At 33.3% G+C, this 14270-nt stretch overlaps 2 protein-coding genes and 2 long non-coding RNA genes across 5 annotated transcripts in view; 2 read left to right on the top strand and 2 right to left on the bottom strand.

Moving 5' to 3' along the window:
• Positions 1 to 335, bottom strand: part of LOC111641883 (AN1-type zinc finger protein 6-like) — a 39937-nt gene extending 39602 nt beyond the window's left edge. The window contains exon 1 of one of the 2 annotated variants that reach the window (XM_023388136.1): positions 206 to 335. The gene's annotated coding sequence lies outside the window, so the exon portion shown is untranslated. Of the gene's footprint in view, positions 1 to 34 lie in introns of both variants that reach the window. The other variant, XM_023388135.1, reaches the window with a different exon arrangement.
• Positions 336 to 2350: 2015 nt separating this feature from the next.
• On the bottom strand, positions 2351 to 3049 carry LOC111641880. Its single transcript, XR_002759486.1, has 3 exons — positions 2878 to 3049; positions 2708 to 2788; positions 2351 to 2508 (listed from the first exon to the last, which is right to left on the bottom strand). It is a non-coding gene; the product is annotated as an uncharacterized LOC111641880 (long non-coding RNA).
• A 1551-nt stretch (positions 3050 to 4600) lies between these two features.
• On the top strand, positions 4601 to 5237 carry LOC111641879. Its single transcript, XR_002759485.1, has 3 exons — positions 4601 to 4789; positions 4860 to 4940; positions 5051 to 5237. It is a non-coding gene; the product is annotated as an uncharacterized LOC111641879 (long non-coding RNA).
• A 2694-nt stretch (positions 5238 to 7931) lies between these two features.
• Positions 7932 to 9060, top strand: LOC111641882. The gene is made up of 4 exons (XM_023388134.1): positions 7932 to 7965; positions 8081 to 8167; positions 8247 to 8323; positions 8817 to 9060. Exons 1-4 carry the CDS (start codon positions 7932 to 7934, stop codon positions 8898 to 8900), a joined length of 282 nt encoding a protein of 93 aa, XP_023243902.1. The 3' UTR covers positions 8901 to 9060.
• The last annotated feature ends 5210 nt before the right edge of the window (positions 9061 to 14270 follow it).

Here is a 14270-nt window from a genome sequence, read left to right as displayed (position 1 = left end):
AGAAAAAAAAAGAGGAATTCAACCCGAAGCTCACCCAATATGGCGACGTCCCTTCGGACGATGAGAGAGAGAAAAAAACGCTTAATAAAATAGCTTATTTAACGGCAACGGCTTGATTTTTCATTGTCGTTAACGGCACGGTTTAACGTTAGACGTTTCGTTAATGTTTATATTGGTTAAATTCCCACTTTGACCTATTAATTACCTCGACCGCTGCCTCTTTTCTCACTTCTTCCTTAACCCTGTGCCCTAACCAAACTAGTACGTCACGTCAGACGCTTCCACTAGTCACGTGACCGGGCAAGAAACGAGTGAACGCCATTGGCGGAGTGGGCGCGTGACGTCGACGTCGACGTCGCTCTATTTTTCTTCCCTCGTCGTCTGATTCCTCGATTTAACGCTTTCCCGTTCTAGCGAATTTCTCGTGTTTTATTTAAACATTCTTTTTTTTTAAATTATTATTATTTTTTGTTTTTTATACAATCGATCTTCGCTTTTAAAGTTTGTTTTACTTTTTATTTTTTCCTTCCCTAGTCTTATTGGACTGCAATTTTCGGATTGCAGACCTGTCTGTCCGTCTGTCCGTCTTTCGTTGATGTCGAGAACGAAGTTAGACGAAAATCGAGATCAGGTGTAGAAAGCTTGGGGGGAGAAGGTCACGATTAACTATACGCAAACTTCCTGTCTAGACCGAAAGTCACGTGATTTCTTAAATTAAAAGACGTTCAAAATTGCACCCCGACATAGTGACGATGTCGCGATAACATTCGTTTGAATTTTATAATTAGATCTTAATTTTATAACACGTTATGCGTAATAAACGGGTTTGGTTGGTAATTAATATTATTTTTTTAAACCTTAAATATGAAATTTTAGGGGTAAACGTTATATAGGGGTTGAAACTTTGTAGCTTGTGTTACCGAAAGGAATTTCATTAAAGGTTGAAATGTTTCGGTTTAACAACGGCAATTTCATAAAGTTTTCCGTCGTAGGCGAATAAATTCGTTATATCGAAACAGTTAAATTACTCGTTAAACTGTTACTATAAAATATTAAATAAAGGGATCTAAGTTGTAATGATTCAAAATTTATTATTTACCAGCGTTTTTGTTGGAATCTCGATTTAACGCTTATCTTTGAATATTGTTCTACGATTTATATCGTAGTTAATTAAAATATATATATATATATTTAAAAATTGGCGGCTAAACTTTGCTATTTTATATTTAAACCTCGATTTAACAAGCCTTGCTTTTAGCGACTTTTATGTTGGAAGTTAAATTGAGATGTATATTTCGATTTAACATCCAACACATTATCTTATGTCCAACGTCCAACTAGATGTATTGTACAGTATATCTCGATTTAACGTCCAACGTCGTATCAAATGGAAGAGAACGTTAAATCGAGAATTTCTACATTTGAGACCAGATCTAAATTAGTTAAACAGCATTTATGTAACTCTTTAGTCATGTATTTTAATGGATTTTACTGGATTTACGATTTACATTTACTGGATTTTACTGGATAAAACATAAATATATGCTTATAAAGCTTTATCCCGTTATAATGAATTATGTATAAAATTGTATATTATAACTTTACATCCAGTTTTGTAATTACTGTATAGATTAAAGTTATGCCTTAAAACGGATTAGTTAAATTCTTTTAAATCCAGAACTTGGCGTTAAATCGAGTTTTTTCAAACATAAAACTAAAAACATAAACTATATAAATCGTATGACAAGATTAAAAGATAAGCATTAAATCCAGATGCCAACAAAAACTCTGGTAAATAATAAATTTTGAATCATCATTAAAGCTTCCTTCATTAAAGATAATTTTATTTAATATTTTATAGTAATAGATTAATGTGTAATTTGTTTTGATATAACGCATTTATTCAGATATAATAATAAAAAAAAAGTATTTCATAAAATTGCTGAAACATTCTAAACTTTCATCAAATTCCTTTCAGTAGCAAAAACTGTTACAGCTTTTTAACCCCGTTATAACGTTTACCCAAAAATTTCATATTTAAACGCTTACTTCACCCGTAAATTTACCGTGATATAAATATCAATTTATCAAAGTCTGTATAAATATGAAGCAAACCAGGAAAATTTGCCACATAAACGCCATGTGATCGCTCCATTTGCCACATTTGCACTTTATGCGGGAAATGGAGCAAAAATGTTACAGTTTTTCGGAGAATTTTGGTTCACTTACCAATAACATTTCCTGGTATTACGATAATGTAAACCGCAGGCACTTAAACGACACTTATACCGTATTAATAAATGGCACTAGATATTACCCATTATATAAATCGAATGGAGACAAAAGAAAATGCAGCTTAAATTATTTTATTAATTTATAGTTATTTACATAAATTTGGTGGTTCAATTTATCAATGGCATGCAAGCGTTTTTCTTAAAATCGTTGCAGAATTTCTCGCAAATTTAATTCACTTGCAATCGCACGGATCACAGGAGCAACTTTGACCTTCTATAAATGAAAAAATGAAGTTGCGTTGTTAATTTACGTAAAAACAAAAAAACAAACAAAAAATAGTAAAATAAATCTGAAAGATCATTAAAATTAATTAATAAACAATGAGAATTATTTTAAAATTAAATTCTTATTATTTATTTTTTCTTTTTTTTTACAGAAATAGGAAACAAAAGAGCTTGGAAGCCATATTTACCTTTACATTGGCAATGGCATTTCTTACACTTGCATTCGCCACTTGAACATTTGCACGATGTTTCGCATGTGCATTCGGAATCTTGTATAAAAATGAAATTTAAAAAGAAATTTTACAAAAAAAAAAGAAAAACAAAAAATTATAAAGAAAGGACTGACTAACTGACTTACCACCACACTGGCATGCTGGATCTGGCATCTTTAATTTTCTGTGAGTTATCGTTGGACGTTTATAAGTACTGTATTGAACGTTTGCTTGATTAACATACGAAGGGCCCACTTTTATCCTCCAATATTTTGTAACGTGTGCAATGAACTTAATTACATATGCAGTGATTACAGAATAGAAAGAGATAATACAATTACTTTCAAATTCAATGCCTAATCATTGTTTCAGTTTTGATAAGATAACTGAAGATTTTCTGTACTCTTAATCGATTAATTAATTAGATAAGAAAATTTTAACATTAAGAAGCCACCCCTTTCAATAATAAATAAAATAAATTTAAAAACGAGAAGACACAGACTGTAGTTTAAGTGTAAATCCTATTTTGTGTATAGGCATTTGTACAGGAAGAATACAATGTAGAATAGATTATACGTATATACGTTAATTAATTAATTATGTAGGGTATATTATTTATAAGCTCACCAGATAATATTTAATAAATGTATACAGTATCTTTACGAGATCATTTTTGAAACGATTATTTCTCATTACATCAAAAGGTAGTCATTTTAATTAGGATTGATAGAATAAGTCCAAGCAACACAAGCACGATCTTCTAAGGGGTGTGCCTCCCGGGAGGACTTTCTATACGGGAAACTGGCCCCTATTTAGGTGTTAAACACTTGAAAAAACAGCGAAAAACTCCACGTTATCAACCCTTTAGTGAAGCGCAAACTCGTGACCAAATACCAGTGTTAAATAATTTATCTACTAGGCCACTGATGGGGTATCCATTTTAAAAATGGTCTTAAATGAAAGAAACGTAGACACACAAGAATATCAATATTTAAATTAATTAAATACTATCGAATCTATATTGAAAAATCTATACAAATTCATAAATAGGCCTATGCCAATTTTCAATCGCATGTCGTAATTTGTATTTACGTCAGATCATTTGATTGAAATTTAATATGGTTTATCTACTTCGGATGATAGCATGATTAATTAATGAATGCTATCAAAAAATTATAGATTTTTTGAAATTTCTAGAGAGTGATTAATATGCCAATGACCAGATAAACATAGGAGACATATTGATAACGATAAAAATGTCTTAATTTTTTAAAATAAAACTAAAAAATTATTACTGAATAGACATACTTGCCATGTTCTTTATTTCATATTTTAGTGTTAAAGTAAACTATTAAACATTGTTTTGTTAAATATATTCATGAATTCTTCTTGTATGAGCTTCTTGTATAAAGCTCTTATGTACTGTACAGGAGGATATAGACATAAGCTACGCAAACTACAGCTTAGCGCCTCACTTCAAGAGTTTACAGTTTAGGCCTTTGAGATGTCAGTTTAAAATACTACAACTTGTGTCCTCACTTTTTAAATTTATTATTTAGTGGAGAGAATGGCCTTTTAGTATGTTATACAGCAAAGCAACAACAAGCCTAAATCTGGCCCTAGCTTTATAATACAGTAGATTTAGAAAGGTCTTCTAGAGATACAGTTCTTTATGATAATCATCAAAACTGTAAAGTTGTATTTCATTTTAAATAAATTTTTAAAAATAATATTATTATAAGTAATTAATATAAAAATATCTTGAAGATAACTTTCGTCAATTTTTCGTCAGCTTTTATCTTTTATCAAATCAGGAAACGTCAAGAAAAGTCCATTAATAAATTCTCGTTATCTATGTTGTAATTGGTTACATCATCCGCTCGAATATTGTCATGTGCTGAAGATGGTACGTACTTTTATGCGCACGTCACTAAAAGGTTACTAAATAAATTGGCTCCTTGGCTTTCAGTGAGCAAGCATTTACTTACTTAAAGTAACATTCTCAATCGCTTAAAGTTCGAAAATACACAATGCCAGATCCAGCTTGCAAGTGCGGTGGTAAGTAACGATCTTCGTTTGTGCGCCATTTTTCTACACAAATTGTTAAGGTATCGTTATATTTTGCTAGATTCTAAATGCAACTGCCAGACTAAGTGCACTTGTTCCAGTGGCGGATGCAAATGCGACAAGTGCCACTGCAAATGTAAAGGTAATTATCTCTATACTTTACTAATTTGTAAGCGTTATTGTACATTATACTGAAGAAATGCAAATAACTTATTATAAAAATGACAAAATGTTGTATTTTCTTCCTTTCAGAAGGTGGAAGCTGCTCTTGCAGTTCTTGCAGCTGTAAATGAAGCGAAACTGTGGACTGCTTCTAAAGAAACTGTAAAGTTTCATAACAATGCATTTAATTTGCAGACCTCAATATGGCTGCCTTTTGTCACGTGTAATTTTATTTGTAATTTTTGAAATAAAATATTTTTAATATGTTTCAAAGCTACGTTTATTTTATTTTATTTATTTTTTTTATAATATTAAAAATAAGTATAAATGGGCAGCTAGGATAATAAACAAGTTCTGTCAGACATGAACTATTCTAGTACGTATAGTTCAGGCCGGATGCCCGAGCGATCAAGGCCTACCGAATCCATAATGGGCCTGCTATAAGAGGCCCTCTTAGTGCCCACAGGGCGGAAAGAGTATTTAAAAAAAGTACGTATAGTTCAGTTCTTGAACACCTAAGCTCTTATTAAAAGGTATATTCACGTAAATTGAATTAAAATTATAATTTAATAGTTCATAATTATGTAAATTATTAGTTGTAGATAAATAAATTGGTAGTATTATATGCGTTTAATTGAATGCACCAGAGCCATTCTGGCTGGTGCAGCAAGTCCAAAAACAATTCATTTTTAACTTGCTATAAGTTTCAGAGTTAAATTTTAATCTATAACCAAATTCAGAACATAATTTGTTTCAAAATTGTATAAAATTTTCAGACAAAATCACGAGAACCTCATTCGTTACTAAAATATTTTATCGATAAACTTTGTACATTGCACCATCTCTGTGATTTAATATTATATCATGTTAAAGATAACCAGTAGCGTAGCGTAGTGCGACGGCACTTTTTAGGGCGCGGCAAAATTACGTTTTAGGGGGCGGCAAAATTTCACAATAAATAATAATAATATCTTGTAAGAATTTGAACCATTTTATTTCATATTTTCGTGCACCTACGATTCGGACCGATTGAAATGAGCACGGAATACCATCCGGAAGTCCGGGAATTGTTTTTTTTTTTTTTTTTTTTTGCTTGTACGATTTATTCGTATATATATACACACCTTCAATATCCAATAGAGCTAGGTCACTTGCGTTACTCCTATCCAAGTCTCCCTAGTCGCTAACTGTAACTGGTTTAGAACCAGCATGCACTGCAAATTATTCTTCGCATTACAAAATGACATACGCATGCGTCAGGAACTTCTGTTCGAACAAACCTCACCTGCCGTCCGGGTCAGCGATTTTAAAAAGGTGACAACACTAGCACGGAATTTTACTTATTCTGTGACGAAAGTGAATTTTAGTCTTAAATTGAGATACCTAAATAAGGGGGGCGACATTTTCCTCCGTCCCGGGCGGCTGACACCCACGCTACGCTACTGAAGATAACAATGCTTTTTGTTATTAGAAACGTCATTTGATTTGAAATTCGCTTAATTTCTTAAAACGTAGCTTTCGTTTTCTCATTTTTTCGATAACGAGTTTTGAAATAAAACTTTTAACCTTAAAAACTGATACAAATGCATCTGAGAAGAAAACACGGCGACCTTGAATAATATAAAGTCCACAAGATATGATAATCAGTGAAAAACAGATCGAATTACACAAGTTTTGATCTTCGAACGATAGAAATGATATTATTGTAGTAACCCTAGTCGTGATGTTACGCCATCCTACAAGTGTTAAGAAACGTGACGACGAGGAAGCTAATTTAAAGTCTTAGTTATACGCTTTCCCGTGGTTTTACCGACAATTGCTATCTACGATTGGTTAAGATCGAGTCACGTGATAACCGAGCGCCATTTTCTTGTCAAACGATAAGGTTAATGTTTGTGTTTCGGTTTAACGTTACGTCGTGCGTTATTTATTTATGTATGGCTTGTTCAGCTTACAAGTGTTCTGGCAGTGTATCAACTATGCAAACTAATATTACAAAATATAAATATTAAATAGTGGATATTTTTTCAAATAATAAATGTATTATATAAAATAATCACATTTTCAAACTTTTTTTTAACTATTTTGTGAATGTGAAAAAATATCCACTATTTAATATTTATATTGTGTAATATTAGATAAATCGACATGATGTAAACAAATAAAATTTGAGTAAATAGGAAACTAAGGGCGCCCTCCGGTAGCTATTTATTTAAACTTCGGTTCCATCTTAATAAAGTCGTCGATAGAGCACAAGGTTATAGAATATAATCTAGGACCTTGAATAGAGCTGGTCGTTTTGTGGGTGTACAATGAATCGAGTTGAAGTTAAAGTCGAATATTGGTATGTATTGGCTTATTTTTGTGCTGAAGCTTTAACAGAAATGTTCCTAAACGTATTTAACGGTGATCAGTCTTCATTTAAGTTCATTAGTAACGTGAAATTGGCAAAGTAAAGGTTATTTTTATTAAGGTATACAATTACAAAAAAAGGAATACGCGAATTTTTTTTCTCGTTTTATTTTAAAAAGGAGGCATATTTAATAGACATTTGCCAAACACTCAGAATTTTTTCGTGCGACCCGCATATAAAGAGTTATAAAGAAAAAAATCATAGAACTATTTACCGACTGTGCCCCGTTCGAGACTCCATTGCGTAACCTCATTGTGGTCGCGGAGCTACATGTTGGACGGCGGACGCATACAAAACGTGCCGCGTGCATTCTCTGACGTATTTCCTGAGAAATCTCGCGAAAGACTTCAAATAGCTTTGATGACTTGATTAGCTGCGTCATCAGAGCGGTTGTGTATGCATCCGCCGTCCATCGTGCAGCTCCACGAGGACAGCAAGCTTAAGCAATAATGGCTGGAACGGTGCAGAGTCTGTAATTAGTCCTATGATTTTTCTATTTATAGCGTTTTTTTTTTTTTTTTTGTATGAGTGACTACTCAAATATTCTGTGTTTTGGATATGTCTACCATTTATGTTTCGATTGTATATAAAAGTGAGAGAGAAAACATTGGTGTATGTCTTATAAATAATTACCATTAAAATTCATTTTATTTTTTAGCATTTTGGTTTTTAATTTTTTTTTTCTTCCTGTTTCAGTGGGAGTTGAGGGTACGAAAGCCGCTTCAATGAGCTGCAGCGTAAGATCTGTGCAGTGGTTCCTGAAGCAGTGGTTGAAGGAGTATGTGGAAGAAGATGTAATTAAATTAAAACTATACCTTTTTTATAGGAAAAAAAAAAAGAAATTAATTTGTACTAATTAACATATTTTTCTAGCTTCTTATGAAGTAACCATCAATGAAAAACTGGTGTTTTCGAAATTAGAGAGAAATCAGTTTCCTGACATGGATGAGGTATGTTAGTGAAATTTAATTTTTTCTGTAAATTTACTATGCAAATTAATTTGGTTAGAGGATGGAAAATTTTTTTTTTTTTTTTTTAAAGTCTCTTCATATATAGGCAAAGGATTTCACGTGGTTAGAGCATGTAATGGGCTCTCCTTACTGTAAACTCTAAGGACCGAGCTTTAAATCATTTACTACATAAAATAGCTTCCACACACACACTAGACTAACAGAATGAATATAGTAATTCTTTCCTCTCACTCAAGACGGATGAGTGTTGACATATCTGAAGTATACATGGGCATCACATTTTTCTTTGGAACCTGTTTTGTGTGAAGATGTGTGGCTTGCCTTATGTATATTACACAAATGACATGTAAAGCACTTTAAATGAAACATGTCAATTGCTGCTTTGTGTTTGTGTGCATTGTTTTTTTAAACTCATGTACATTTGTTTTCATCATAATCTTCTTTGGTAATTATGCACATTTTTTTATTTTAGATTGTGAATAACGTCATTAAAGCATCCAAAAATGAAGAAGTGGACACTATTCAGCAAACTGAACAATGGTGTACAATACTATAATTAAGTGAAGACAGACAATTACGGATACGTTTCAACTACATATGACGACTCGTTAGTAAAAGCAATCCTTTCCAGCTAACCAGTCTGATGCAAATGTAGGGAAACATCTGGCAACTGTTTTTATAAAATTATGCTTATTAAAATTTAAATTGCACACAAATTTTTCTTCTTTCATTTATAAAGTTAAAAAAATATTTTTTTTAAAATTTGTTTTGATTTTATAAATTTGATTTTTATTGCACCGTGTTGTTAAATTCACCATTACGGTGAATTTAATAACACTGTTGTTTTTGACATATCATCATTTGACTTGTTTTAAATGAGTAAAAAAAACAAGCATACAGTTTACTAGAACTATCTCAAGTTATACTGAAGAACTTTGTGCATTAGAAATACATGTGGGAGATTTTATTCTATTTATCTACCACATGATTGCTCATGATTTTGACGGGTGACTACTTGGCCGAGTGTTTTTTCAAGCCTTCTCTAATAACAATACCCCAACCTGATAATCTCTCCTTGTGGCACCCTTATTTCTTTATCATTAGTTTCATTTTTCATACTTCCAGTAATTTGTGTAAGAAGTGTGGTGCTGCTTGGAGCTATATATTGTCACAATCTAATTGAAAACCTCTGATGGAACCTCACCTAAAATGCAACCCGGTAGAATATGACTTGCCAAAGAATGTGCAGAAAGAAATTGCTGCATCTCCCTCAGTTTCTTTGGGTCTGTTGTCCTGTGAGTTTGCTGCACTGTTATTGTCGGTCTCCATTGTGTAAAAGATAATATAGTATTCTAAACATGACTATTACTAAAATTCTTATCAGAATTAAGCTTTCCTCTTTCTCTCACTATTACTGCTAGCTTCTCAAAGTATAAGACTAGGGTTGGACTACACCTGGTAACTAAAGTTAAATTTTTCTTGCTCGATTTACAAGGCAAAAAATGGGTAGCCATTGCAACTTGACTGTAACCAATGCATAAACCAATTGTTTACCTCAATTGTCAAGATCAAACACAATTGGTTCTGGGAGATATCAAAATTTTCTCCATAACAAATGGAAAAATTCCATCTTGTTTTTGCTTTAATCTAGTCTAAATTTAGAAACGAAAGCTAACAAATTGAGGATTGGGAAATGACCGAATTGCAGTACAGTATACAGGCCAGTTCATACTTTGTGAGAATAGATGAGTAGAATGTCTTCTGTCTTGCCATACTTGAAAACAACATACACAAAACACACTGCTTTTCTCATCTGCAATTTAAGGTATGGCTTCTCTGCTACAATTGAAGGTACCATACAGAGCCAGCCCTACCATAGGGTGAAAGGAGCAGCCGCTCCAGGCGCTAAGTCCTAGGGGCACCTCAGTGGTAAAGAAAATTAAAGGGTATAAATTTGGGGCAACCAAGGGCAGTGGTGTAGCGAGGGGGTGTATCAAGCACCGGGCGCCCCTCTGCGAGTGGCGCCCAAATGGTCTCCAAGACGAACTATGTGTGTTTCTGGAGGGGTGCGCCAATAAAGTGTCGTGCCCCGAGCGCCAGTTATGTTTGCTACGCTACTGACCAAGGGGGCGCCATAATAGGATCTCGCTCCATCCTAAAACTTGCCTCGGACTGGCACTGGTACCATGCTCTCAAAGCACACTTGGAGTCGTAAAATTTACAGTAACCAGAATATGTGCAGTTAATTAGGAAAATGAGAGCAGAAAACAATCTTATGAAAGAGAATTTTTGAAAATGATCTTGAAATCATCCTTCAGATACAGAAAAAAAGTTGGAGGAGGATGCTAAACACGAATTTAGGGTTTAGTGGTGAACCACAAAACTACAAAGAAAAATTTGGATTTGAGCATCATTGATCCACCTAAGAAAATCATGGTTTGCATGCCTCACAGTATGTAGTGTACACCTACATTAATAAAGCATTGCATATTGAAGTGTTAGTTTTCAAAGTACTGAAATACAAATCCTTCCCTTCCATAAACTTTCTAATGGGTGATATGCCATTTTTCCACCAACACCCCAAATTGTTTCAAAGACATTCTGTACTATATACATATTTCACTATTTGCAAAGGAAAAGGGGAGAAATACTTTATAGTACAGCAGAGCCTCGGAAACTCGGCACTCCAGATAACTCGGCCACACCCTGGCAGGGCAAAAATACCCTTAGATAATTAATTTTCATCATAGACAGCTTTATGCCTCATAAAGTATTTTTCTGAGGTTTGTCTTATCAGGTAAATTACTGTACCCAGTGTATTCATTAATTTTCATTTTCATGTAGTAAAGGCTCTATGCTTTCATAAAGGACATACTTTTCCTTTGTTTAAGGGTATTTGGGCAGTTTATTCTCTGTTGTATTCTCAAGCAAACAATACATACAACTACAGTACAATATTTTCTGAGGAAACACGCATACTTATCCTTTTTTAACCCTATTCCCAATAACCCGGCATTTTCACAAACTCTGCCACCCTTCGGTCCACATTAGGCCAAGTTTTTCGAGGCTCTACTGTATTGGAATTTAGCAATTGGTGGATTTTCATGAATAAGATATTAATCAGTAATTAAGGAATTAGCCTATATCTGCTCTATCTAGTTATATAATTTCTGTTCGTTATTCCTCTTCCAAAGCTGTGGGTACTCCAGTGATTAGACACTACAGTCCTGGTAATGCACATATGGTACAGAAACAGTGTTGGAAGTAGAATGGATTGAATGGTTTAATCATTAAGAAATGAAACATTTGTTTATTTACAAGTTGGACTACTGAGCAACCAAAGCAAAGCATCATCTACGTTGCTGTCGTGGAATACCAAATTCAAGATGGAAGATTTTCAATGTTAAAGAACAGTTTAATTAAGTAATGTTCTTTTATCAAGTAATTAAGATATATATGTAAAAGAATAAAAATGGGCAATAATTGCAACAGTATGACCATACACTTCGCTGATTTAATGTACTAAATGACGTTTCCATGAAGGCTGACATGTTGCGGTATGAGAATGACAAGTCATTACGTCATAAAACATGGATTCCATCATAATGAAACTATGTTTTATGACTTCCTATTATTCAAGCCGTAATTATCTCGACAGTTGTTAATTATCATATGAGCATGCTATAAGGCAGGGGTCGCCAAAGTGGTCGATATGGACCCCCAGGGGTCGATGCAGCATCATTGGGAGGGTCGATGCGGCTAAGGGGTCACAACCTTTTTTTTTTTATTTTTTTGCTTAGACAGAGACCACAACCCACAACGTTTTTTTTTTCACTCATACATCAGGGGCGTGCCGTGACATTTGATGATAGGGAAGCTGTGTTTCTATAAGAAGCCGACATCCAGGGGCAATCAGTTAATTCTTTCTTTAAATGTATTTTTAATAGATTATTTATCTGACGTACTTAATAAACAAGTTTTATAATTACCTCTGTTATTAGATCCAATATATTCCATATGCCCTCTAAATGCCAATTCTTGCTTTGATAAAAACATATAACATCTATTTATTTAGATATAATATATCTATTACCCATAATTATCTCGTTACAATTTTCAATATTTATTTTATATTATTTACTAATGTTAAATTCTATTCCGCTTCGATTTCCAAATTGCTTCAAATACGAAAGAATCGACGATTTTTCGTGTCTTTTGCCAGCTAAATTGTCAAAGACATTCTTATTCCGCACACTAATTTCACTCTGTAAATGCATTTTTATGCATTTACAGAGCCATTTTATCGTGAAAATATCGAACAAATTTTTTTATTGAAGCGTTTATATTTAACTTAGGCATTGGCCGTTCTCTTTTAATAATGTTTTCTTTTTCATTATATGATCTCGAGCCAAAACTTTTTTAAAATAAATTTTCAATATCGCAATTACATTCCGAATCGCTAGCCACGATATAAGGGCTAAAATTAAAAATAAAATTATAAAAACTTACTTGGTGAAATAAAATGTGTGGTGGATATACATACCTGGTACAAAACATTCTTCAATTGTATGAATATACTTTTAAAGAAAATTATAATTAAATATAACTTTGTAATGAAACGTACATGAAAATAACATAAAATATTCTTTACTCTTTAAATCTTAACCACTTAGTCAAATAGCTCCCTACGAGTGGAATCAGAGACGGTCCTGCTAGGTGTGCGGTGTGTACTGTACATGCACGCGGGCTGCCAAATCCCGAGGGTGCCGATACCCTCGGGATTTGGCAATGTCAAATGTTTCTTTTGTCGCATCACTAATATACCTCAAAAGACGCGACAGGGTTCTTGTAAATTTTAAACGTTTCTCACCATAGCTGTAAAAGTCTAAATGTTAAACTTAATAGATTGTCCGTCTTTTGTTTTCTAACTAATTCGTTTTAGGACCAGGTGTTGTCCACGGAAATTTCCAAAATTTACAACTTTTCGGTCACTCTCGTCGAACTGGAAAAATTTCTGTCTTTATTACATCTAATACAGTATTTCGAAGAAATCAGTCCCCACTGTACTCGGCTATAGATTGGTTCGGTTAAGCTTTTGTTTAAGTAATATTCCGGCTCTTTCATCAGGGTTTTGTTTATGTCCCCAATTCCCTAATCGCTTAATTATTTAACTACTTCTTAAGTAGAAATAAGTCGAAACCAGTTACTTTGTACTCGAATATTTGTAGTCTCGGGAAAAAGTGGAAAGACAAATTTTTATGACAAACGGATACATAAATCGTAAATTTAAGGAAAATAAATTCTAGAGCTTTTTCTGTACCTCGTGCATCTCTCTCATTCATTAAATTTAGTTGTAAATGATGCTGCCAAAGTAACAGTTAATTTTTTAACATTGTACAAGAATTGTACACGTTTTTTTCTACATCCCCTTAAAGATGGGATGTACGAAATCGTAATATCACTGGTTTAACATCGAAATCCGTGAGTAATATAAAATCGGAAAGCGGAATAAATATATCAAATATTTTAATGGATTTTTTTAACTCCTGTCAACTATACAGAACTATCGTAAAAACATACCAGTAAATTCTTATCGGTTGGGTTAAGTTATAAATCTACTCGTTATTCACGTAATCGAAATATCTAGTGGGCAGGCGGCTAACAGCCCAGAACCGGTCCTTGATAGAATTGGAATCTTTATATGTGTGCAGCTTTCACCCAAGGTCGTAGGCTTCCACCGGCTAAACCGGGTGAGGTTGGTGCTCTGTAAAGCGCATGCGCAAATCTGGCTTTTCGTAATCTGAAAATACAGGAGATTCCACTCCGCCACTAATATTCGAATATACAAAAGCAATTTTTTTTTCACGTGTAGTATAGAAATTTGTAATAAGATACTTAATGTGGTTATAATAAAATATTGTGCGAT

The sequence above is a fragment of the Centruroides sculpturatus genome, unplaced genomic scaffold (assembly GCF_000671375.1).
Source record: "Centruroides sculpturatus isolate CEXI.00-Female unplaced genomic scaffold, Cexi_2.0 scaffold1623, whole genome shotgun sequence".
NCBI classification, from domain to species: Eukaryota; Metazoa; Arthropoda; class Arachnida; order Scorpiones; family Buthidae; genus Centruroides; species Centruroides sculpturatus.
Note: the sequence above shows the minus strand (reverse complement) of the source record. Positions and strands in the feature narration are given on the sequence as shown.